The 26,518-nt window shown below is 49.0% G+C and overlaps 1 protein-coding gene and 1 long non-coding RNA gene across 6 annotated transcripts in view; one reads left to right on the top strand and one right to left on the bottom strand.

Annotated features, from left to right (window-relative positions):
• The window catches only part of map7d1a (MAP7 domain containing 1a), a 202,510-nt gene extending 197,884 nt beyond the window's left edge, over positions 1-4,626 (top strand). For all 3 annotated transcript variants that reach the window (XM_070899240.1, XM_070899239.1, XM_070899241.1), the window contains one exon: positions 4,028-4,626. In XM_070899240.1, coding sequence (XP_070755341.1) covers positions 4,028-4,038 — 11 coding nt within the window. In that variant the 3' untranslated portion in view covers positions 4,039-4,626. The remainder of the gene's footprint in view (positions 1-4,027) is intronic.
• The window catches only part of LOC139279919 (uncharacterized), a 74,974-nt gene that overhangs the window by 13,630 nt on the left and 34,826 nt on the right, over positions 1-26,518 (bottom strand). Inside the window, exon 3 of one of the 3 annotated variants that reach the window (XR_011596549.1) lies at positions 10,054-10,783. The exons of 1 other annotated variant lie outside the window; for it this stretch is intronic. This is a non-coding gene — a long non-coding RNA (uncharacterized lncRNA). Of the gene's footprint in view, positions 1-10,053; positions 10,784-14,566; positions 14,643-26,518 lie in introns of those variants that run through there. One more of the 3 variants, XR_011596551.1, reaches the window with a different exon arrangement.

Raw genomic sequence — 26,518 nt, 5'->3', positions numbered from 1 at the left:
CAGGAGCTGACGACTGCTGGACGGACCACCGCCTAATCCGATCCATCATCGATATAAACATAGCCCCAAAGCAGAGGGGGCAGGAGAAGCAGTTCCGCAAAAAAGTTAATACCGGGGCACTTAGAGACTCAGCTAAGAGAGCCCTATACAGCCAACGCCTCACAGCGAGCTGGCGTGCCTTGATGACCCTGAGATGCTGAATGCCCACAGTGCTTGGTCTGCCCTCCAGGCCTCTATAACCAGTGCCTGTGAAGAGACACTTGGTTACTCAACCAGAAAACATCAGGACTGGTTTGATGAAAATGATCAGGAGATCGAAGAACTAATAGATCGCAAGCACAAAGCATTTCTGAGCCTGAAGCAACAACCCAACACGGGAGCCGCAAAACAACATTACAGACGGCTCAAGGCTCAGGTCCAACAAAAAACCCGTGGCCTAAAGAACAGGTGGTGGATGGAGAAAGCACAGGAGATACAACAACTGGCCGACAGCCACGATATGCGAGGATTCTTCATTGCAGTCAAGGCCACCTACGGTCCAAACTCCCAAGGATCCACCCCACTCCTGGCCAAATACGGGGAAACACTCATCAAGGACCCCGAGGCTGTCAGGGCCCGCTGGAAGGAACACTTTGAAGATCTCCTCAATCGAGACTCTGCCTTTGACTCGAGTGTTCTCGACTCCATCCCGCAGCATGCGACCCGCCACCACCTCAGTGAAACCCCAACATTGCATGAGGTAGGCAAAGCCATAAGACAGCTCAAGAATAACAAGACTAAAGGTGCGGTTGGAATTCCTGCTGAGGCACTAAAGTATAGCGGAGAGGCGCTGTTGGCGCAGATACATGACCTCATCTCTCTCATCTGGAGGGAGGAGAGCATGCCGGGGATCTCAGAAATGCAGTGATCGTAGCCATCTTTAAAAAAAGGGGGACAAGTCCGACTGCGGCAACTACCGGGGACTCTCCCTGCTATCAGCCACTGGGAAAGTTGTCGCTAGAGTTCTCCTCAACCGTCTTCTCCCTGTGACCGAGGAGCTCCTCCCGGAGTCACAGTGCGGATTTCGTCCCCTACCTGGCACAACGGACATGATCTTTGCAGCGCGACAGCTGCAGGAAAAATGCAGGGAGCAGCACCAGCCCTTATACAAGGCCTTCTGCGACCTTACAAAGGCCTTTGACACTCTCAACCGCGAGGGTCTATGGAGCGTCCTCCTCCATTTCGGATGCCCCCAAAAGTTTGTCAACATCCTTCGCTTGCTCCACGACGACATGCAGGCCGTGATCCTCACCAATGGATTCATTACAGACCCAATTTGTGTCAGGACCGGGGTCAAACAGGGCTGCGTCATCGCTTCAACCCTCTTCTCAATCTTCCTCGTCGCCATGCTCCACCTCACAATCAACAAGCTCCCCGCTGGAGTGGAGCTAAACTACAGAACCAGTGGGAAGCTGGTTAACCTACGCCGGCTCCAGGCCAGGTCCAAGATCACCCCAACCTCTGTCGTTGAGCTGCAGTACATGGACAACGCCTGCGTCTGCGCACATTCTGAGGCTGATCTCCAGGATATAGTCAATGTATTCACTGAGGTATATGAAAACATGGGCCTTACGCTTAACATCCGTAAGACAAAGGTTCTCCACCTGCCTGTCCCCGCCGCACAGCACTGCCCTCCAATCATCAAGATTCACAGCGCGGCCCTCGACAACGTGGACCATTTCCCATATCTCGGGAGCCTCTTATCAACAAAGACAGATATTGATGCGGGGATTCAACATCGCCTCCATTGTGTCAGTGCAGCCTTTGGCCGACTGAGGAAAATAGTGTTTGAAGTCCAGGCCCTCAAATCTACCACCAAGCTCATAGTCTACAGAGCTGTAGTAATACCCGCCCTCCTGTATGGATCTGAGGCATGGACGATGTACAGAAGGCACTTCAAGTCGCTGGAGATATGTCACCAACGATGTCTCTTGCAAATCCCCTGGGAGGACAGGCGCACCAACATCTTTGCGACAGTTGTAAGGTGTGGTCTCATCAGTGTCCTCGACCAGGCTAACATCCCCAGTATTGAAGCACTGACCACACTCGATTAGCTTCGCTGGGCAGGCCACATAGTACGCATGCCAGATACGAGACTCCCTAAGCAAATGCTTTATGCGGTGCTCCTTCATGGTAAACGAGCCAAAGGAGAACAGCGGAAACGTTATAACGACACCCTCAAAGCCTCCCTGGTAAAGTGCGACATCACCATGAACACCTGGGAGACCCTGGCCGAAGACCGCCCAATGTGGAGAAAGTCCATCCGGGAGGACTTCGAGCTCTTCGAGTCTCAACCCAAAGAGCATGAAGAGGTCAAGCGCAGGCAGCGGAAGGAGCGCACGACAAACCAGCCCCACCCACCCCTTCCCTCGACGAATGTCTGTCCCACCTGTAACAGGGTCTGTGGCTCTCGTATCGGAATGTTCAGCCATCAAAGAACTCACTTTCGGAGTGAAAGCAAGTCTTCCTCGATTCCGAGGGACTGCCTATGATGATGATGATGTGTGTGTGTGTTAGGGAGGGTGTGTGTCTGTGTGTGTGAGTGAGAGAGAAGGTGTGTATGTGTGTGTGTGATAGAGGGGCTGTGTGTGTGTGACTGTGTGAGAGGGAGAGGGTATATGTGTGTGTGTGAGGGAGGGGCTGTGTGTGTGAGGGAGGGTGTGTGTGAGGGAGGGGCTGTGTGAGAGAGGGGCTGTGTGTGTGTGAGGGAGGGGCTGTGTGTGTGTGAGAGAGGGGCTGTGTGTGTGTGAGGGAGGGGCTGTGTGTGTGTGAGGGAGGGGCTGTGTGTGTGAGGGAGGGTGTGTGTGAGGGAGGGGCTGTGTGAGAGAGGGGCTGTGTGTGTGTGAGAGAGGGGCTGTGTGTGTGTGAGGGAGGGGCTGTGTGTGTGTGAGGGAGGGGCTGTGTGTGTGTGAGGGGGGGGCTTTGTGAGAGAGAGGGGCTGTGTGAGAGAGAGGGGCTGTGTGTGTGTGAGGGGGGCTGTGTGTGAGGGAGGGGCTTTGTTGGGAGGGGCTGTGTGTGTGTGAGGGGGGGCTGTGTGTGAGGGGGGGCTGTGTGTGAGGGAAGGGTTGTGTGAGGGAGGGGCTGTGTGTGTGTGAGGGAGGGGCTGTGTGTGTGTCAGGAAGTGGATGTGTGTGAGAGAGGGGCTGTGAGAGGGAGGGGCTGTGTGAGAGAGGGGCTGTGTGTGTGTGAGGGAGGGGCTGTGTGAGAGAGAGGGGCTGTGTGTGTGTGAGGGAGGGGCTGTGTGAGAGAGAGGGGCTGTGTGAGGGAGGAAGTGGATGTGTGTACGTGTGTGTTTGCTTGCTGGAGTCAGCATCTGATAACTCGCGAGTATCAGTTGCAAGGAAAAATAAACCAGTCTCATCACCAGTGGAGTGGGTGCATGCTGTTTCATTAATTTACAGGGTGCGGGCGCTGCTTTAACCGTCTGTGCTTGGGGAGGGGGGAGGGAACCATTGACCATGGTCCCCCGGTGGTAGGGGATTATGGGTAGGTGTCAGTGGTCTGGAGAGCGGCTTTTATTGGGCGGGTTAACCCGTGAGGATGGTGCACATTACTGCAAGGAGGCTCCGTCTGCCTGTAAGCCCCACAGCCTGTGCTCCACTCTAACCACAGCTTTACTCCGTGGAGTGAGGAGCCTAATCTTACAATGGGCAATGAGTGGCAATGGGCAATGAGTGGCAATGTTGGTCAGCACACTGACCTTTCAACTCTAAGGCCAGACGCCAAACCAACCTGGCACTAATATCTCTCCCCCCGTGTTGCCCCCCCACCCCCCGCCGTATCACCCCCCCACTGTGTTCCCCCCCACTGTGTTCCTCCCCCCCCCGCACCCCCACAGTGTCGCCCCCTCCCCGGCCCCTGCATGTCCCAAGCTAACTGCAGTATAACTGCGCCCTCACCCCTGGGTCAAACCGCATTCACAACCCAATTGTCTGCTGGAAGCAGCGGCCTGTAGCTCTGGAGATAATGACTTTCCATTTCATTTCAGAAATCCTCTGAAGAGCCTGGAGAACCCTCCCCCCACCCCACCCTCCCCCTGAGCCACCACGCACGGCTTTCTATTCGGTGTTGGAACTGGAAGTGTTGGCAGGAACCCGCCAGTTAAAGGGGACGTGACGACAGCGAGGCGTGTCAGTGCCAACTCTCTGAGGGCTGCAAACTCCCACCACCACCCCCCCGCCCACATCTCCAAGCCATGTTCCCCGTTATTTTGTTGTGTTGTTTTTTTTAATGTTTAAAGTGTTTACGGAAAAGTATCTTCCACGAGAAGGGACGGCAAGGGTTAGAAAAAAAGCCGGAAGAGTAAGGAGTGACCTTGCGGAAGACCCAGCCATTCCCGCGACCTTCCTTCGCTTGTACCGTACACAGCGTGCTGACACGATGCTGTCTTTAATGTGCACCTTATAAAAACTGACACTCTAATTCAATGTAGTCGGAGAAGAGGCACTCGGACAGATGAGAGTGTGGCAGAGCGATGGTTATTGTCTCACTGGTGATCACGTTCTTATTTAACTTGAAATTATAATACACTACTGGGTACAATGTATGTGAATAATGTAAATAAACCTTTCAGTGTTCCGCCAGGAAGCTCTGTTACTGCGTCGTCTGATTGGCGCTAATCCCGCCCTCCACCCCGCCCTCCATCCTACCCAAACCCTCCCTGCGTTCCCCTTCTTTTCATTCATGAGTTTGAGCAGTCATGTTTGTGGTGTAAGTGAGTCATGTGTGACACACCGATCATAGAATGCTTACAGCATGCTTCATGGGTTCTTTGCTTAACAATTCATAGCAACACATTGCTATTAAGAACTAGTTGGTTTATTAGCAAATGGTTTAACAATCATACTGCACATTACCAGTTCATCCACCAGGCTCACAACCATCTGCCTCATCGTGGATCCTCTGAACCCAACTGGCTGGGGTTTTATTGAGTCTTGTGAACATCATGTGGCTGGCTAAGCCACTCATAACTCAACAGCTCGACAACTATTTTGTTGTGAACAATTAAATCAAGTGCCCCCTGATTAAAGGGGGACACACACACCAAACACTTTCAAACAAGTGCCCCCTTGTTTTTTTTTGAGGGCACTAAAAACACAAATTATACAAGTGCCCCCTGGCTAAAACGGAGGTGGGTGGGGGTCACGAAAACCGTCACAATAAACAAACTTTAGACAAGAAACATCAAATTAAAATTTGGTTGCCGGGGATGATGATGCACTCCAGTCCCTCCAGCGCCAAAGCTATGAGCATACTCGCAGGTGCATACAGTTCAGCACGGAAGGCGGCCATTCGGCCTGTCGAGCCCATGCCAACTCTCAGTCCCACTCCCCCGCCCGTTCCCTGTAGCCCTGCAATTATTTTTCTTTCAGTTACTTATTCAAGTCCCTTTTGAAAGATAAAGTTGAGTCTGCCTCCACCACCCATTCCGGCAGTGTGTACCAGGTCTTAACCACTCGCTGCGTAATAAAGTTCTTCCTTACATCGCCTTTGGTTCTTTTGCCAATCATCTTAAATCTGTGTCTCTGGTTCTGCCAATGGGACCAGTTTCTCTCTATCTACTCTGTCCAGACCCCTCATGATTTTGAACACCTCGATCAAATCTCCTCTCAACCTTCTCTGCTCTAAGGAGAACAACCCCAGCTTCTCCAGTCTAACCACATAACTGAAGTCCCTCATCGCTGGAACTATTCTGATAAATCTTTTCTGCACCCTGTCTCACATCTTCACATCGTTCCTAAAGTGCGGTGCCCAGAATTGGACACAATATTCCAGTTGGGGCTGAACCAGAGTTTTATATAAGTTTATCATAATTTTCACACTTTTGTACTCTGTGCCTCTATTTATGAAGCCCAGGATCCCGTAAGTTTTTATAATCACTTTCTCAACCTGCCCTGCCACCTTCAACAATTTGTGCACACATACCCTAGGTCTCTCTGTTCATGCACCCCCTTTAGGATTGTATCCTTTAGTTTATATTTCCTTTCCTCATTCTTTCTACCAAAATGCATCACTTCATATTCTGCTTTAAATTTCATCTGCCACGTGTCCACCCATTCCACCAGCCTGTCTATGTTTTCCTGAAGTCTTATCACTATCCTCACTGTTCACTATACTTCCGAGTTTTGTGTCATCTGCAAATTTTGAAATTGTGCCCTGTACACCCAAGTCCAAGTCATTTACATCAAGAAAAGCAGTGATCCTAGTACCGACCCCTGGGGAACACCACTGTATACCTACCTCCAGTCCAAAAAACAATCGATCACCACTCTCTGTTTCCTGTCACTTAGACAATTCGTATCCATGCTCCCACTGTCCCTTTTATTCTGTGTTCTTCAACTTCGCTGGATAGCCTGTTATGTGACACTTTATCAAACGCCTTTCAGAAATCCATGTACACCACATCAACCACATTGTCCTCATCTACCCTCTCTGTTACCTCATCAAAAAACTCAATCAAGTTGGTTAAACACGATTTGCCTTTAACAAGTCCATGCTGGCTTTCCTTAATTAATCCACATCTAACCAAGTGACTGTTAATGTTGTCGCTGATCACTGTTTCTAAAAGCTTCCCCCACTACCGAGGTTAAACTGACTGGCCTGTAGTTTCTGGTTTATCTTTACACCCTTTTGTGAACAATGATGTAACTGTCGGGGAGAAGAGGTGGAGGGGGGAGGGGGGAGGGGACGCAATAACTGACGCACTGCTCTCCGTGGTGATAAGCCAGTGTTGGGGATCAGTGGAGCAGTGTGTGTTACAACTGTCTTTCTACCTCTGACATGTGGGATCAAAATCTTTCCAATGAAATAGGATTAATTAATGATCTCACACAGGAGAACCTGCAAAGGGATATAGATAGGTTAAGTGAGTGGGCAAAAATTTGGCAGATGGAGGTTAATGTGGGAAAATGTGAGGTTACCCACTTTGGTAGGAAGAATAAGAAAGCAAATTGTTATTTAAATGGAGAGAGACTACAAAGTGCTGCGGTACAGAGGGATCTGGGGTCCTTGTACATGAAATACAAAAAGTTAACATGCAGGTACAGCAAGTAATTAGGAAGACAAATGGAATGTTGGCCTTTATTGCAAGGGGGAAGTCTTGCTACAACTGTACAGGGCGTTGGTGAGACTACACCTGGAGTACTGCGTACACTTCTGGTCTCCTTATCCACATAATAGCCTTGCCAGCAAAATTGACGGGATATACTTGCATTGACGGCAGTTCTGAGAAGGTTCACAAGGTTGATTCCAGAGATGAAGAAAGGTTGAGCAGGTTGGGTCTACACTCATTGGAGTTTAGAAGACTGAGAGGTGATCTTATTGAAATATATAAGATTCTGAGGGGGCTCGACAGGGTGGATGCAGAGAGGATGATTCCTCTTGTGGGGAAATCTAGAACAAGGGGGCATAGTTTCAGAATAAGGGGTCGCCTATTTAAAATGGAGATGAGGAATTTCTTCTCTCAGAGGGTCATGAATCTTTGGATTTATTTACCTGAGAGAGCTGTGGAGGCTGGGTCATTGAATATATTTAAGGTGGAGATAGACAGATTTTTGAACGATAGGGGAGTCAAGGGTTATGGGGCACGGGCAGGGAAGTGGAGCTGAGTCCATGATCTTATTGAATGGCAGAGCAGACTCGAGGGGCCAAATGGCCTATTCCTGCTCCTATTTCTTATGTTCTTAAGAGGTCCTGTCTATCTGACTCTTTCAGTATCTCTCTATCTATCTCACACACATACTCTTGCACACCCAGCCTGTGTATTTCTCCTGCTGAATGTGCATATCTTTTTATCTCATTTATTCTCTTTCGCTCTCTTACTCTCTCATTCTGACTCACATACTCACTCTCTCATACCAACTCTCTTGCACTCACGCACTATAAAGCTGGTGAAGAGGGGGGTGGGGGAGGGCCTGGGAGAGAGAGAGAGAGAGAGCAAAAGACTTGAGTATGTATGCGAGACCTTGGAGGGTCCGGGAATCTCCGCACTATAATCCTGGGGTCAACCTCCATGCCTCTATGATGGCGGGACCAGATATCTAAATTAGCATTGTCCAATGGGAATCTCTGACTAGCCACAGATACGGCGACACCATTTTAGCCACATGAACTAATGTTAGTAGAAAACACCTTGCACACAATGCAGGTAAATTTACTTCACGTGTATATTTACTGAACAAACATCTTCCACCATTCAGTAACCAAGGAAGTAAAGCATTGAAAATGATCAAAAAGCACTCACACTCTGTTTTTCATCGAACTAGATTACCAGTAAACGCACAGAAAGGTTAAAGTTCACACATGTCGTGCAAATATGAGTACTGAGATCACAGTGTCGTGGGAGCTTTACTCTGCATCTAACCCGTGCTGTACCTGCCCTGGGAGTGTTTGATGGTACAATGTAGAGGGAGCTTTACTCTGTATCTAACCCCGTGCTGTACCTGCCCTGGGAGTGTTTGATGGGACAGTGTAGAGGGAGCTTTACTCTGTATCTAACCCCGTGCTGTACCTGCCCTGGGAGTGTTTGATGGGACAGTGTAGAGGGAGCTTTACTCTGTATCTAACCCCGTGCTGTACCTGCCCTGGGAGTGTTTGATGGGGCAGTGTGGAGGGAGCTTTACTCTGTATCTAACCTGTGCTGTACCTGCCCTGGGAGTGTCCGATGGGACACTGTTGACAGTGTTAACACCATTCATTCAGAAAGGGCCAACAATGAGAATCAGAGTACAAACTGCAGACACTGGGACAGACTGTTCAATCTCGTTTCTCATGGTGCTTTCAAACTACAAGTCGGAGTCGCGAGCTTTGTATGAATGCCTGTATAACTTGAGATTGCAGCAGTGTCTGAAATTTAGTCAAACATGGTTTTCTTTATAACCTTTTAGCAGTATATGTAGGTTTATGTAACCACACTGAGAGTGTGTCTTGTGCTGTACACCTGTAAGATGATGTCTGGGTTTCTGTACATCAATGTAACATTTGAACAAAGTCTCCTTGCACCTTGCTGTCAAACAGTCCTTGAAATTGTGAATCTCTGTATACTCAGAGGTTTGGGACTTTTTGGGCTGAACACTGGCGGCTTACACTGCTGTGGGAAGGGAAGGCTGGCTGCTCGCTTGTATCTCTGGCAAACATTGTGTACCTGCAATAGCATCACAGCTGTTCTCCGTGCTCCTAGTCATCCTCTGCCCTTCCTCCCACCGTCCTCTTCCCCCTCCCTCCGTCCCCCTTCCTTCCATCTTCCCCCTTCCCCTTCCTTTTCCCTCCCTCCTTCCCGTTCCTTCTTCTCGTTCCCCCTCTTCCCTCCCTCCCCTTCCTCCCTCTCCCTCCTTCCCATTCCCCCTCCCTCCTTCCCCTTTCTTCCTCTCCTCCTCCCTCCCTCCTTCCTCTCCCCTACCTCTCCCCCTCTTTCCTTCACCCTCCCCCTTCCCCTGCCCCCAACTGCTGATTGGGACTTGCCTCCTGCTGCAATGTGACATCACCAATAATGGTGGCTGCAGCGCCCTCCATTGGCAGCTCAGTGAGTTGCATGGGTTGTGACTAGAGGACAAGTTTAAACCCTCCCAAATGAACGATTGCTTCAACGGGCAGTGAATCCAATATCTGAAAAGGTGGGGCAGCATTGTCGGAAGTTATTTCTGGCCTTCTCTCGTCGGTGAGCTGACAATTCTCCATCTGCCAGAACCCTTTGTTTCTGAGAATCTCTGAATGACATGAAGGGTCAGAAATGACTGACGGGGCACTTAGAGCAATGTTTTGGAGTGATCGATCACCCTCCTCCGCCTTTTCCCCTGGTTCCTCGACCATCATTCCCCGATGTCACAGGGTATCTCTCAGAGTACAGTCATTAACTGCTTTGTGCTTATAGAAAATGATGCAGTGCCCACAAATTGGGAGAAGGAAGATGTGATAAAGAAACAATGCACTGACAGTGCACTGTGTTACTGACCTCTTTGTCAGGTTAAAAACTGTAAAGTCCTGTCCCTTCAGTACAGATTCACACGAGGCATGTAGTGAAGTCAAGGTCACTCTGGACCTGTACCTTTATTTCACAGCTCTGGAATGCTGCACTTGCCTGAGACCTGCCCTTATATACTTGTCTCTTGCAAGTGCATTCCTGGTGGTAAGGTATGCTGGTGGTTACAGGTCATATCTTATTACAGTCATGTATAGCATGTTAGGATACAGTTATATATAATAATGTAAGATACATGACATCACCCTCCCCCAAGGTCTTATTGTCTTTATAGGTTCAGTCTCTCAGGTGGTCTACGCTCTCGTGCAGAGCGTCTGAGGTGTGGTTCAGTTGTTTGCCTTGGTGTCTGTTTTTCTTTGGGTGTGGTTGCTGGTATCTCGCCTGGGCTGTCTGTTTCGATTGGTGTGATTGTTGATGACTCGCCTGGGCTGTCTGTTGGGATTGCCCTTTCCTCAGGTTGTTCGCTGTGTCTGTCCACCAGGTGTGGTGCGAGTTCCACATTGTAGTCTGCCCCTGGTTCCGCAGTGTTGTTGGTAAATCTGTTTTTGACTTGGTCTGCATGCCTCCGGCAGGTTTTGCCATTGTCCATTTGCACTACCAGTAGCCTGTTTCCTTCCTTGCCTGTTACTGTCCCTGCAAGCCATTTGGGACCCCTGCCATAGTTTAGTACAAACACGTTGTCCCCTATCTCATTCCATCTCCCCCTCGAATTTCTGTCATGGTACTGAGTCAGCTTACGGCGCTTTTCCTCAACGATTTCGTGCATGTCTAGGAGGATTAATGAGAGCCTTGTTTTTAAAGTCCTTTTCATCAACAGTTGCGCGGGGGGGATCCCAGTCAATGAGTGCGGACGAGATCTGTATGCCAGCAGCAGTCGCGACAGGCGACCCTACAGCGTGCCTAATTTTAAGCTTGCCTTGTTTAATAATTTGCACTGCTCTCTCCGCCTGGCCATTGGAGGCCGGCTTGAACGGTGCCGTCTTGACGTGATTTATGCTGTGGTCAATTATAATGTCTTGGAATTCTGCGCTGGTGAAGCACGGACCATTGTCACTGACCAATATGTCAGGGATTCCGTGCGTTGCAAACATGGTTGCGAGGCTCTCCACAGTGGTGGAGGTTGTGCTTGAGTTTAAAATGGTGCATTTGATCCACTTTGAAAATGCATCTACAACTACGAGGAACATTTTGCCCATGAATGGGCCCGCATAGTCTACGTGCACCCGCGACCACGGTTTGGTAGGCCAGGGCCAGGGGCTCAGTGGAGCCTCCCTGGGGGCATTGCTGAGTTGGGCACAAATGGTGCACCTTCGGACGCAGAGCTCCAAGTCCGCATCAATACCAGGCCACCAGACGTGGGATCTGGCTATGGCCTTCATGAGAACTATCCCCGGGTGCTCGTGGTGGAGCTCCCGGACAAATGCCTCTCTGCCTCGCAGAGGCATGACTACTCGGCTGCCCCACATCAGGCAGTCTGCTTGTAGTGATAGCTCATGCATGCGCCTGTGAAAGGGTTTAATTCCTCGGGGCAGGCATCGCGAGCCTCTGCCCAGTCACCGGTTAGGACACATCTTTTTACTAAGGATAACGTGGGGTCGCTGGCCATCCAGGCTCTGATTTGGCGAGCCGTCATGGGCGAGCCTGTGGAATCAAAGGCATTGATTGCTATGACTATCTCACAGTCCTGTTCGTCAGACCCTTCTGTGGTCGCCAGGGTTAGCCTGCTGAGTGCGTCGGCACAGTTGTCTGTGCCTGATCTGTGCCTTATGGTATAGTCGTAGGACGCCAGCATGAGTGCCCGCCGTTGAATTCGCGCCGAGGCATTGGCGTTTATTGCCTTGCTCTCGATAGGAGGGACGTGAGGGGCTTGTGGTCGGTTTCTAACGCAAACTTGGCCCCAAAAAGGTATTGGTGCATCTTTCTGACACCGTACACGCACGCGAGCGCCTCCTTCTCTACCATTCCGGATCCGCGCTCCACCCGCGAAAGTGACCTGGAAGCATAAGCTATGGGTTGTAATTTGCCCGCACTATTGACATGTTGCAAAACGCACCCGACCCCATACGTTGACGCATCACATGTGAGAACTAGCTTTTTACCTGAATCAAAGAAAGTCAAAACACTGTTGGTACACAGAAGGTTGCGTGCCTTATTGAAGGTGCGTTCCTGGGCGTCCCCCCAAAACCAATCGCACCCCTTCCTGAGTAGCACGTGGAGAGGCTCCAGCAGCGTGCTTAAGTTCTGCATAAAGTTCCCAAAGTAATTGAGTAGCCCGAGAAAAGCGCGCAGTTCTGAGACATTCCGGGGCCTGGGTGCCAGGCGAATTGCTTCTGTTTTGGACTCTGTTGGGCGGATTCCATCAGCGGCAATCCTTCTGCCCAAAAATTCAACCTCGGGTGCGAGAAACAGGCACTTGGATTTCTTGACTCGTAGGCCTACCAGATCCAACTGCTTTAGTACTTCCTCCAAATTACGGAGATGGGAGTCGGTGTCCCTGCCCGTGATAAGTATGTCGTCTTGAAATACAACCGTCCCGGGATGAGCAGACTCTCCATGTTGCGCTGGAATATGGCAGCTGCCAACCTGATGCTGAATGGGCATCGATTGTACATGAAAAGACCTTGAAGTGTGTTGATAGTGGTGAGTAGCTTGGATTCCTCGGTCAATTCTTGAGTCATATACGCAGATGTGAGGTCTAGTTTTGAGGAAAGTTTACCTCCAGCCAATGTGGCAAATAAGTCCTCCGCTCTGGGCAGCGGGTACTGGTCCTGTAGGGAGACTCTGCTTATGGTAGATTTGTAGTCCCCACAGATTCGTACGGATCCATCAGGCTTCATGACTGGGACGATGGGACTTGCCCAGTCGCTAAATTCCACAGGTGATATAATGCCTTCCCGCAGAAGCCTATCTAGTTCGTTTTCAATCTTTTCACTCATCACATAGGGTACAGCTCTGGCCTTGTGATGGACCGGTCTAGCATCCTGTGTGATGTAGATTTTGACTTTGGCCCCTTTGAAAGTGCCCACACCTGGCTGAAAGAGATGTTCAAATCGCTTTATAACTGTTGAGCAGGAGGTCCGTTCCTCTAATGACATGGCATGGACATCATCCCATTTACAGTTTAGTTTTGCCAGCCAGCTTCTCCCCAGCAGTGCTGGGGGGTCTCCGGGGACAATCCACAGGGGAAGTCGGTTCACTGTCCCTTTCTTTGTGAAAGAGAGCATGACGCTGCCGAGGACTGGTACGATTTCTTTGGTATAGGTCCTTAGTTTGGTGTCGACCCTTGTGAGTTTTGGTCTGTCTCTTTTATGTGGCCACAGTTGTTCAAATTGTTGAGCGCCCATGAGCGATTGACTCGCTCCCGTATCCAGCTCCATGCTGGCAGATATCCCGTTGAGTAAGATCTCATCATTATAGGTGGCGTCCTGTTGTAGGAGCAGCGGCCATTGATCGTGTTGACCCGCTGTACATCGGTGTCCCGGGTACTGTCCCCACCATCTTCTGGTCCGCTTTCCGACCCATCCGATTCGTATACCAGCTGAGCTGCCGTTTTTTTGCACATGCGGGCCAAATGCCCTGTATATTCACAATTTCTGCAAACAGCCTGCTGAAATTGACATCCCCTCGACGAGTGCCCACCCCCACACCTCCAGCACAGACCTGTTCCATTGTTCAAAATGTTCCCAATGTATGAGCTGCGTCTGGCTGATCTCTCTTGAGCTTCTCTCAGTTTGTAGTTGATTGCTCGCATTGTGGGTTGATGAGGTGTGAACGGCCGTTCCTGTGGCCCTTGATGGCTTCTGCCTACTATCGAGAGCCTGTTCTCCCGGTTTTGTCTGTGTGTGGGGGTAGCAGCTTGTTTAGTGCTGTGAACTTCTTGTTCCGATATTTCGTTCGTTGTCGTACCTGCATTGTAAATCAACCTCGTTTCTTCTTCCCCTACCAAGAATGTCTGTGCAACCAGTGCTGCTGCCTCTAAGGTCAGGTTCTTGGTCTCTATGAGCTTTTGGAATATGCCTGCGTGGCCTATTCCTTCAATGAAAAAGTCTCTCAGCATTTCTCTCCTCAGTTCATCGGAGAACTCACATAAACGAGCCAACCTCCGAAGTTCCGCCACGAAGTCGGGTATGCTCTGGCCCACGCAGCGTCTGTAGTTGCAGAACCTGTGACTTGCCATATGTAGGCTGCTCGCTGGCTTCAGGTGGTCTCTTACCAGTGTGCTCAATTCTTCAAATGACTTGCTTTCTGGTTTCTCGGGTGCCAACAGATCCTTCATTAAAGCGTATGTTTTCGAGCCACAGCTGGTCAAGAGATGGGCTCTTCTCTTGTCTGCCTTATCGTCGCCTAACCAGTCTTTGGTTACAAAGCTTTGCTGGAGCCTTTCTATGAAGTCCTCCCAATTGTCTCCCGCATTGTACTTTTCATCTGATCCGTTGTTCGTCATTCTGTGGATTCTGTAATCCAGTAACTCATCGCCACTGTAAAGTCCTGTCCCCTCAGTACAGATTCACATGAGGCATGTAGTGAAGTCAAGGTCACTCTGGACCTGCACCTTTATTTCACAGCTCTGGAATGTTGCACTTGCCTGAGACCTGTCCTTATATACCTGTCTCTTGCAAGTGCACCCCTGGTGGTAAGGTATGCTGTTAGTTACAGGTCATATCTTATTACAGTCATGTATAGCATGTTAGGATACAGTTGTATATAATAATGTAAGATACATGACAAAAACCAAGTTCAATCCTGACAAGGCCCAGAACAGAGGAGACATCTCAGAGACGGGTCGGACCATTCAATTCGAATACAAGCATCCTCGGCTTTTGTTTGCATATCTTTGCTGGCAGCTCTTTGTAAGTTTTACATAAGAACATAAGAAATAAGAGCAGGAGTTGGCCATTTGGCCCCTTGAGCCTGCTCCGCCATTCAATAAGATCATGGCTGATCTGATCATGGACTCAGCTCCACTTCCCTGCCCACTCCCCATAGCCCTTTGCTCCCTTATCGCTCAAAAATCTGTCTATCTCTGCCTTAAATATATTCAATGAGGTGCATATATATTTCTCAGCCTGCTTTGTTCCAACTGAGTAATCAGTCTTAAGCCATCAGAGAGAGAGAGAGAGAAATAGGCCAGCGAGATTCATACAGTGTGTCATTGTCACTGTGGAATTGTCCATTACCTACTTAATAAAATTTAATGGCCGCAGCCATTGTATAATCGGATGTTCCTTCCACTGCGTTACAAGGTAGGGGAAGATCATGTGGGGGCACCTGATATAACCGGCAAACAGACACACCGTGACAAGGGCTTTTTTTTCGATCATGGGGCTTGCTGCAAACTAGGGCAGGGTGTAGAGGTAAGTCTGATTCGAAACGGAAAGATTGGCCGCAAGTGGCTCAGCCTAAGAATAGTATCTATTGGGTAAAAACCCAGAGAACACATAACCACGAGCTGATCCTGCAGATTCAGCCCTCCCCAAACAGCATGTGGTGTCTATAGTCATCATCATAGGCAGTCCTTCGGAATCGAGGAAGACTTGCTTTCACTCTTAAAATGAGTCCTTAGGTAGCTGAACAGTCCAATATGAGAGCCACAGTCCCTGTCACAGGTGGGACAGATAGTCATTGAGGGAAGGGGTGGGTGGGACTGGTTTGCCGCACGCTCTTTCCGCTGCCTGCGCTTGATTTCTGCATGCTCTCGGCGTTGAGACTCGAGGTGCTCAGCGCCCTCCCGGATGCACTTCCGCCACTTAGGGCGGTCTTTGGCCAGGGACTCCCAGGTGTCAGTGGGGATGTTGCATTTTATCAGGGATGCTATGAGGGTGTCCGTGTAACATTTCCTCTGCCCATCTTTGGCTCGTTTGCTGTGAAGGCGTTTGGAGTAGCGCGCTTACTTTGGGAGTTTCGTGTCAGGCATGCGGACAATGTGGCCTGCCCAGCGAAGCTGATCAAGTGTGGTCAGTGCTTCAATGCTGGGGATCTATAGTGACAACAGACTCACACACACCAGCCCAAGAAACATCGCAATTCACTGCACAGATCGGCGAGGCTGAGCCGAGAAGGGATCAGCTAGGATAGCTGAGCAAAGAGTCAGTATTAGAAATGGACTTTGGGGAAGGATTTTAAAGGCAGAGAGACCGATGGAGAAATTTAGGGAGGGCCCTGCAAAGTGTAGGCCCAAAGCACGGAACGAGTCTGCCACCATTAGAAGGACAAGGGAGGAGGGAATGCAGAGGCTAGAGTCAGAGGAGCAGAGTGGGGAAGGCATGCAGGATGGAGCGGGTAAGAGATTGGAAGGGGCAGTCCCTGGAGGGACTTAAAGGCAAGGCTGAAAGAGCTAAGGTCCATTACCGCCTTTAAGAGGCAGAAATGGGGCGGTAAGGCCTTTCCGACCAGGGGCTGACCCATCCGGAATTGCCCCAGGGCCGGGAGCGGCAGAAAGGTGTCTCTGCCCCGCCCGTGTTCCCGCCCAGTCGGCCGCATGCCGACCTCTTTCCGCCCAGCGCCGACCCCTCCCCCCCCCCCCCCCCCCCGCCCCATGAAGGAAATTGTCCCGCAGGAGCGGAGTGACCGACGCTCGGTGTCCCCGACAGCTTTTCCCGTCGGGAAGCTGTCAGTGGCTGTGCGGCGTATCCGCCCTTAATGGGGAGGGCACACTGCCGCGGCTGGCATTTTATTTCATTGTCGGCCACGGGTTCGGCCGGGCCGCCAACAGGCCGCCTCACACACCTCTTGGATACCAGGCCGCTGACCAGGCCGAAGGCCTCCCTGGTGGCCCATTGGGCGCCACTAAAGTGGCTGCAGAGCTCGCAGCGGCCTGCCCCTTTAAGTGAAGGGGAGGGACGTTGTGACGTGCCAGTGCGATGTGGCGCTGACATGCTCAGCGCGCGCTCATGACACCGCCTGCCTTTCGTCCCGCTCCAAGAGCACTTCACGCCCTCAAGCACTACCGCTTCGAACTAGACAAGCAAAAGAGAGCAATTTTCCTCTATTCTCTGCCCCTTGAATTCGTGCGGCGAATATTCATTTTATTCGGATTATCTGCCCCATTTGGAGTGGGGGGCATTTTCGACCCCCTCGTGTATATCAGTGAGGTGATGGATGAGTGCAACTCACTGTGGGACAGGAGCTGTGTGGCCTAGTTATCACAAGTTGGAGTTTATGGAGAATGGGAGTCCAGCAAGCAGACCCTTGTAATGGTCAAGTCTGGAAGTAATTGAGGATTTCAGTGGTGAAGAGGCTGAGGTTTGGGTGGAGACGGGTGATATTACAGAGGTGAAGGGAAGCAGCCTTTGTGATGGAGAGGATACGGGGTGTGAAATTGGTCTTGGGGGTCAAACCAAATACCAAGGCTACAAACAGGCCCATTGAACCTGAGGCAGTGTCTGGTCGGCAGTAAGGAAGCAGAGCTTGTGGCAGGGAAGGCCAAAGACATCAGCTTGAATCCTCCGAGTGTTTAACTGGAGACAGTGGGGACTCCTCCAAGATTGGATGTGAGACCTGCAGCACAGAGCAGTGGAGGGAAAGTGGAGCGTTATGCAGAAGCTGATGTCATGTGTGCAGATGGTAACATAAGAATTAGGAGCAGGATTAGGCCACTTGGCCCCTTGAGCCATTCAATAAGATCCTGGCTGATCTTCTACCTTAACTCCACTTCCCTGCAGTATCCCCATATCCCTTGATTCCCTTAATATCCAAAAATCTATCGATCTCTGTCTTGAATATACTCAAATACTGAGCCTCCACAGCCCTCTGGGGTAGAGAATTCCAAAGATTCACCACCCTCTAAGTGAAGAAGTTTCTTCTCATCTCAGTCTTAAATGGCCGACTCCTTATTCTGAGACTGTGACCCCCGGTTCTAGACTTTCCAGCCAAGGAAACATCCTCCCTGCATCTACCTTGTCTAGCCCTGTAAGAATTGTGTATGTTTCAATGAGATCACCTCGCATTTTTCTAACCTCTAGAGAATATTGAATATAGGCACCAGCAGTGCAGCAGGAGGGGGGGGGGGGTTCAGGACAGATCGCTGGGGGACTCCGGAGTTGATCGTTTGAGGGAGGGATTGCTGGAGCTGGGCTGGTTTTGTCCAGTTAGGAATGGGATGAAAGCCGGCCAGTCAGCCAGAGCTCGATGCGATGGAGAGGAGACAGGACAATTGATTGTCTGGTCGGCTGTTGTTTTTGCGGAGGGAACAAGAGGGATAACGCACTAGTGACAAAGGAAAGCAATCGTGGCTTTGGATTCGGGCCGTTTCCGTGCTGTGAGCAGGGGTGAGCCTCAGTGGAGGGACCTCACCACTGTGAACCAAAACACAGGGGCGGACTTCGCCATTGATTCACATCACGTGATGAGGTGCGATGTGGTGCAGTTTAACCAGCAGCAAATACTGAGATTTATATAGAATTTACAGCAGGAAACAGGTAATTCAGCTCAACATGAGTCTCCTCCCACCAGTCTTCATCCAACCAGATCAGTATATCCTTCTATTTCTTTCTCCCTCGTATTTATCTAGCTTTCCTTTAACTGTCATTTGCCTCAACTACTCCCTGTGGCAGCGAGTTCCACATTCTAACCACTCTCTGGGTGAAGAAGTTTCTCCTGAATTTCCTAATGGATTTACTAGTGACTATCTTATATTTATGGCCGCTAGTTTTCCCCACAAGCAGAAACGTTTTTTCAACAGCTACCTTATCAAAACCTTTCATAATCTGAAAGACCTTCATCTTTTCTTTTCCAGAGAAGGAGCGCCAACCTATTCAATCTTGCCTGATGGGTATAATCTTTCAGTTCTGGTATCAGCCTGGTAAATCTTTATTGCACCTTCTCCAGTGCCTCTCTATCCTTTGATAATGTGGTGAGCAGAGTTTTATTTCTCTGCAGTAGGGATATAAAGAAAAAGTGCAAACACTTCAAAATGCATCAGTCCCGATGAGAGGCCTACTTGAAACGATAAAGAGAGGGAAGATAGATTATGAAAGTAAACTAGCACGAAATATCAAAACAGATAGTAAGAGTTTCTACAGGCACATAAAAAAGAAAAGAGTGGCTAAAATAAATGTTGGTCCCTGAGAAGATGAGACTGGGGGATTAATAATGGGGAACAGGGAAATGGCAGAGACGTTGAACAAATATTTTGTATTATTCTTCACGGTAGCAGACACTAAAAACATCCCAATAGTGGATAATCAAGGGGCTATAGGGAGGGAGGAACTTAATACAATCACTATCATTAATGAAGTAGTACTTGGTAAAATAATGGGACTAAAGGCGGACAAGTCCCATGGACCTGATGGCTTACATCCTAGGGTCTTAAAAGAAGTGGCTGGAGAGATAGTGGATGCATTGGTTGTAATCTACCAAAATTCCATGGATTCTGGGACGGTTCCAGCAGATTGGAAAATCGCAAATGTAATGCCCCTATTTAAAAAAGGAGGCAGACAAAAACCAGGAAACTATAGACCAGTTAGCCTAACATCGGTCGTTGGTAAAATGCTGGAGTCCATTATTAAGGAAGCAGTAACGGGACATTTGGAAAAGCATGATTCAATCAAGCAGAGTCAGCATGATTTTCTGAAAGGGAAATCATGTTTGACAAATTTGCTAGAGTTCTTTGATGACATAACGAGCAGGGTGGATAAGGGGGAACCAGTGGATGTGCTGTATTTGGATTTCCAGAAGGCATTCGATAAGGTGCCACATAAAAGGTTACTTCACAAGCTCACAGAGTTGGGGGTAATATATTAGCATGGATAGAGAATTGGCTAACTAACAGAAAACAGAGAGTCGGGATAAATGGGTCATTTTCTGGTTGGCAAACAGTGACTAGTGGGGTGCCGCAGGGATCGGTGCTGGGGCCTCAACTATTTACAATCTGTATTAATGACTTGGATGAAGGGACCAAGTGTAATGTAGTCAAGTTTGCTGATGTTACAAAGATGGGTGGGAAAGTAAGTTGTGAGGAGGCTACAAAGAATCTGCAAAGGGATATATACAGGTTAAGTGAGTGGGCAAATATTTGGCAGATGGAATATAATGTGGGAAAATGTGAGGTAATCCACTTTGGCAGAAAAGCAAGTTATAATTTAAATGGAGAAAAATTGCAAAGTACTGCAGTACAGAGGGACCTGGGGGTCCTTGTGCATGAAACACAAAAACTTACTATTCAGGAACAGCAAGTAATCAGGAAGGCAAATGGAATGTTGGCCTTTATTGCAAGGGGGATATAGTATAAAAGCAGAGAAATCCTGCTACAACTGTACAGGGTATTGGTGAGGCCACACCTGGAGTACTGCATACAGTTTTGGTCTCCTTATTTAAGGAAGGATATACTTACATTGGAGGCTGTTCAGAGAAGGTTCACTAGGTTGATTACGGAGAGGAGGGGGTTGACTTATGAAGATAGGTTGAGTAGGTTGGGCCTATACCCATTGGAGTTCAAAAGAATGAGAGGTGATCTTATCGAAACATATAAGATAATGAGGGGGCTTGACAAGGTGGATGCAGAGAGGATATTTCCACTCATAGGGGAAACTAAAACTCGGGGACATAGTCTCAGAATAAGGGGACGCCCATTTAAAACGGAGACGAGGAGGAATTTCTTCTCTCAGAGGGTTTTAAATCTATGGAATTCTCTAAACCAGAGAGCTGTGAAGGCTGGGTCATTGAATATATTTAAGGTGCAGATAGACAGATTTTTGAGCAATAAAGGAATAAAGCGTTATGGGGGGCGGGCAGGGAAGTGGAGCTGAGTCCATGATCAGATCAGCCATGATCTTATTCAATGGCGGAGCAGGCTCGAGGGGCCAAATGGCCGACTCCTGCTCCTATTTCTTATGTTCTTATGTTGAAATGCAGCCCATCTTTGAACTGATACATAGCTCCAACTTTAGTCTGTTATGATCTGGAATGCACAGCCTGAAAGGGAGATGGAAGCAGATTCAACCATAACTTTCAAAATTGTCAGAGCCACGAGGAAACAGCAGGGCATGTGGAACGAATTGGCCAGCTCTTTTACAGAGCTGACTTGGGCATGATGGGCCGAATGGCTGTATGATTCTATGATTCTTATCACATCATGAAAATGACTCAAAGTGCCTCACACGATGACTTGCCTTCCGAGAAGTTGCAATTTGTGCTGTGGCCAAACATGAGAGCCAGTCCGTCAGTTGAGCGAGCAATGTTGGCCAGTGCAACAGGAAGGCTCCCTGTTCTTTGCTAAACAGTGCCGCGGAATTCTAGATTTTTTTTTATTTATTCACGGATATGGATGTCGCTGGCAAGGCCAGCATTTATTGCCCATCTCTAATTGTCCTTGAGAAGGTGGTGGTGAGCCACCTTCTTGAACCACTGCAGTCCATGTGGTGAATGTTCTCTCACAGTGCTGTTCGGGAGGGAGCTCCAGGATTTTGACCCAGCGATGATGAAGGAACGGCGATATATTTCCAAGTCAGGTTGATGTGTGACTTGGAGGGGAACGTGGAGGTGGTGGTGTTCCCATGCGCCTGCTGCCCTTGTCCTTTTAGGTGGTAGAGGTCGCGGGTTTGGGAGGTGCTGTCGAAGAAATCTTGGCGAGTTGCTGCAGTGCACCTTGTAGATGGTATGTCCTGGATGGTGTCGAGCTTCTTGAGTGCTGTTGGAGCTGCACTCATCCAGGCAAATGGAGAATATTCCATCACACTCCTGACTTGTGCCTTGTAGATGGTGGAAAGTCTTTAGGGAGTCAGGAGGTGAGACACTCGCCACAGAATACCCAGTCTCTGACCCGCTCTTGTTACGATAGTATTTATGTGGCTGGTCCAGTTAAGTTTCTGGTCAATGGTGACCCCCAGGATGTTGATGGCGGGAGATTCAGCGATAGTAATGCCGTTGAATGTCAAGGGGAGGTGGTTAGAAGCTCTCATTGGAGATAGTCATTGTCTGGCATGTGTGAGGCATGAATGTTACTTGCCATTTATCAGCCCAAGCCTGAATGTTGTCCAGGTCTTGCTGCATGCAGCACGAACTGCTTCATTATCTGAGGAGTTGTGAATGGAATTGAACACTGCAATCATCTACTAATATCCCCACTTCTGACCTTATGATGGAGGGAAGGTCATTGGTGAAGCAGTAGAAGATGGTTGGACTAGGACACTTCCCTGAGGAACTCCTGCAGCGATGTCCTGGGGCTGAGATGATTGACCTCCAATAACCACAGCCACCTTCCTTTGTGCCAGGTATGACTCCAGCCTGATGGAGAGTTTTCTCCCTGACTTCCATTGTCTTCAATTTTACTAGGATTCCTTGAAGTCACACTCAGTCAAATGCTGCCTTGATATCAAGGGCAGTCACTCTCATCTCACCTCTGGAAATCAGCTCTTATGTCAATGTTTGGACCAAGGCTGTAGTGAGGTCTGGAGCCGAGTAGTCCTAACGGAACCCAAACTGGGCATCGGTGAGCAGGTTATTGGTGAGTAAGTGCTGCTTGATAGCATTATTGACGACACCTTTTATCACTTCGCTGATGATTGCGAGTAAACTGATTGGGCGGTAATTGGCTGGTTTGGATTTGATATGCTTTTTGTGGACAAGACATACCTGGGCAATTTTACACATTGTCAGATAGATGCCAGTGTTGTAGTTGTACTGGAACAGCTTGGCTCGAGGTGGCTAGGTCTGGAGCACAAGTCTTCAGTACGACAGCCGGGATGTTGTCGGGGCCCATAGCCTTTGCTGTATCCAGTGCACTCAGCCGCTTCTTGATATCAAGTGGAGGGAATCGAATTGGCTGAAGACCGGCTTCTGTGATGGTGGGGACCTCAGGAGGAGGCCGATATGGATCATGCACTCGGCACTTCTGGCTGAAGATGGTTGCAAACACTTCAGCCTTGTCTTTTGCATTCACGTGCTGGGCTCTGCCATCATTGAGAATGGGGATGTTCATGGAGCCTCCTCCTCCCGTTAGTTGCTTAATGGACCACCACCATTCACAACTGGATGTGGCAGGACCGCAGAGCTTTAATCTGATCCGTTGGTCATGGGATGGCTTGGTTCTGTCAATAGCATGCTGCTTTCACTGGTTTGCATACAGAGAAGGAGTTAGAGGAGCAGATTTGCAAGAACATTGAGAGAGAAAGAAAGAAAATAAATTACTGAGAGACACATGAACTTATAGAGTAGTGATAATGAGAGACTTTAACTACCTCAATATTGAATGGGGCAGTGATTATGTTAAGGGTAGAGAGGCGTACGAATTTTTGAAGTGTATTCAGGAGAACTTTCTTGATCTGTATGTTTCCTGCCCAACAAGGTTGGAGGCATTGCTGGATCTCGTCCTGGGAATGAAGGCAAGTGGAGATTGCCACAGTGGGGGAGCATCTTGGGAATGGTGATCATAGTATCGTAAGGTTTAGATTAGTTATAGAGAAGGACAATGAGTAATCTAGAATAAAAGTACAACTGAAGGAGGGCTAATTTCAGTGCATTGAGGAGTGAGTCAAAGAGTGTCAGGCAGAAATGTGATGGAGCAATGGGCGGCCTTTAAAGAGGAGATGGTTTGGCTTCAGTCCAAGTATATTTCTACGAGGGGGAAAGGAAGGGCAACCAAAGGCAGAGCTCCCTGAATGATGAACGAGTTGACGAGTCGAAGTGTAAGATGAAGCAGAAAAGGGGGTATGTATGATAGATGTCAGCTTGATAATACAAGGCAGAATCAGGCTGAATATAAAAAGTACAGAGGAGAAGTGGAAAGGAAATAAGAGGGGCAAAGAGACAGTACAGAATAGATTGGCGACTAACATAACAGGGAATCCAAAGGTCTTTATATTAACAGTAAAAGGGTTGTCAGAGGAGAGGTGAGGCCAATTAAGGACCAAAATGGAGATCTATTGGTGAAGGCAGAAGGCACGGCTAAAGTACTAAATGAGTACGTTGCATTGGTGTTTACCAAGGAACAGACGCTAGTGCTTTTCTCCTTACAACAATAACAACAACTTATTTATATATTTATATAGCGCCTTCAACATAGTATCACAGAAGTATCATGAGACAAAAAATGTGACTCCAAGCCACATAAGGAGAAATTAGCGCAGGTGACCGAAAGCTTGGTCAAAGAGGTACATTTTAAGGAGCGTCTTAAAGAAGGAGAGAGAGGTACAGAGGCGGAGAGGTTTAGGCAGGGAGTTCCAGAGCTTGGGGTCTAGGCAACAGAAGGCACGGCCAACAACGGTTGAGCGATTATAATCAGAGAGGGCTCAAGAGGGCAGAATTAGAGGAGTGCAGATATCTTTGGCGGGTTGTAAGGGCTGGAGGAGATTACAGAGATAGGGAGGGGCGAGACCGTAGAGGGATTTGAAAACAAGACTGAGAATTTTGAAATCGAGGCGTTGCTTAACCGGGAGCCAATGTAGATCAGCGAGCACAGGGACTTGGTGCGAGCTAGGACACGGGCAGCCGAGTTTTGGATCAACTCAAGTTTATTTAGGGTAGAATGTGGGAGGCTAGCCAGGAGTGCATTGGAATAGTCAAGTCTAGAGGTAACACAGGCATGAATGAGGGTTTCAGCAGCAGAGACGGGCAATGTTACGGAGGTGGAAATAAGCGGTCTTAGTTATGCTGTGGATATGTGTTGAAAAGCTCATTTAAGGTTCAAACATGACACCAAAGTTGTGAACATGTGGTTCAGCTCAGACAAAAATTGGGGAGAGGGATGGAGTCAGTGGCTAGGGAACGGAGTATGTGGCAGGGATAAGCAGTCTGACAATTTAGGGACCTTGGAGGGGTTGAGAGACGTGGTAGTGAGGTAGAGCTGGGTGTCATCAACATACATGTGGAAACTGACACTGTGTTTTTGGATGATGTCACCAAGGGGAAACATAGAGATGAGAAATAGGAGGGGGCCAAGGACAGATCCGTGGGGAACACCAGAGGTAATGATGCGGGAGTGGGAAGAGAAGCCATTGCAGGTGATTCTCTGGCTACGATCAGATAGATAAGAATGGAACCAGGTGAGTGCAGTCCCACCCAGCTGGATGATGGTGGCGAGGCATTGGAGAAAGATAAAGGGTCAATTGTGTCAATGGCTGCAGACAAGTCACGAAGGACGAGGAGGGATAGTTTACCTTTGCCACATTCACAAAGGATCTCATTTGTGACTTTAATGAGAGCCGTTTCAGTACTGTGGCAGGGGCGGAAACCAGATTGGAGGGATTCAAACATGGAGTTGCAGGAATGATGGGCACAGATTTGGGAGGCGACAACACGTTTAAGGACTTTGGAGAGGAAAGGGAGGTTGGAAATAGGGTGATAGCTAGCAAGCACAATGGGGTCAAGGGTTGGTCTTTTGAGGAGAAGGTGATGATGGTAGGTTTGAGGGAGAGGGGGACAGTACCTGAGGAGAGAGAACGGTTAGCAATGTCAGCTAACATGGGAGCCAGAAAAGGAAGTTGGGTGGTCAGCAGTTTAGTGGGAATAGAGTCAAGGAACCAGGAAGTGTGTCTCATGGACAGGATCAGCTCGGAAAGGTCATGAGGGGAGATCGGAGAGAAACTGGAGAAAGATGTGAGGTCAGGGCTTGGGCAGGGCAGAACCTTAGAGACAGTTTGGCCCAGTGGGCTAGGGGAAGGAATGGAAGAGGTAGCTGAACAGATGGTCTCCATCTTAAGAGACAAAGCAATCCATGACTCCTCACACGTATTGTCAGAGGTGAGGGTAGAGACTGAGGAGAGGAGTTTAAGAAGATGTTTAGCAGTGGAGAATAGAAGCTGGAGTTTATCTTTGCATTCCAGAATGATTCTGGAATAGTGAGCAATTTTGGCAGACGAGAGAAGGACCCGATAATGCTTTTCGTGGTCAAGCAGATCGGGCAGTGAATCACATTGTGTGCCACACCCGTTCAAGTCTGCATCCCTTGGACTTGAGGGAGTGAAGATAAGGGCTGTATCGGGAGAACGGCCAGGGTGAGAGAGAGTAATTGTTTTAATAGGGACTAGGGCATCAAAGATGGTGGTGAGGGTGTGATTGAGCAGCTCAGTAGTAGCTGCAGAAATGTCATGGTGAATGGACTGCCAAAGACTGGACAGTCGGGAGTTCATAAGTTGTAAGAGAGTCGGGAGAGAGTTTTTTCCATGGTCGGACACAGAAGGAGATAGGGTTGGGGGGGATGGAAGGATGCTGTGGATGGAGAGCGATACGAGGAAGTGTCCAGAAATGGCCTTATCTGCGATTGACACGATGGGAGTAGCGAGGCCACAAGAGATGGCAAGGTCGAGGGGATAGCCGTGAATATGGGTTGGGGAGTTTACATGGAGGGAGAGATTAAGGAAGGAAAGGAGGAGGGAGAGCATAGTGAATTGAGATGGAGGTTGAAATCACCGAGGATGAGTAGTCGCTCGGTGCAGAGGCTGAGGGAGGAAAGCAGTGAGGATATATCCGTGATAAAATGTTTACAGTACTTGGGTGGGTGGTAGAGAATGAGAATTTTAAATGAGAGGTGAAAGGGGTGGAATAGAGGGAGATAGACAAAGGAGGAGA

Source organism: Pristiophorus japonicus, chromosome 14 (genome assembly GCF_044704955.1).
Source record: "Pristiophorus japonicus isolate sPriJap1 chromosome 14, sPriJap1.hap1, whole genome shotgun sequence".
Classification (NCBI taxonomy): Eukaryota; Metazoa; Chordata; class Chondrichthyes; family Pristiophoridae; genus Pristiophorus; species Pristiophorus japonicus.
This window is presented reverse-complemented; position numbering and strand designations above follow the sequence as displayed.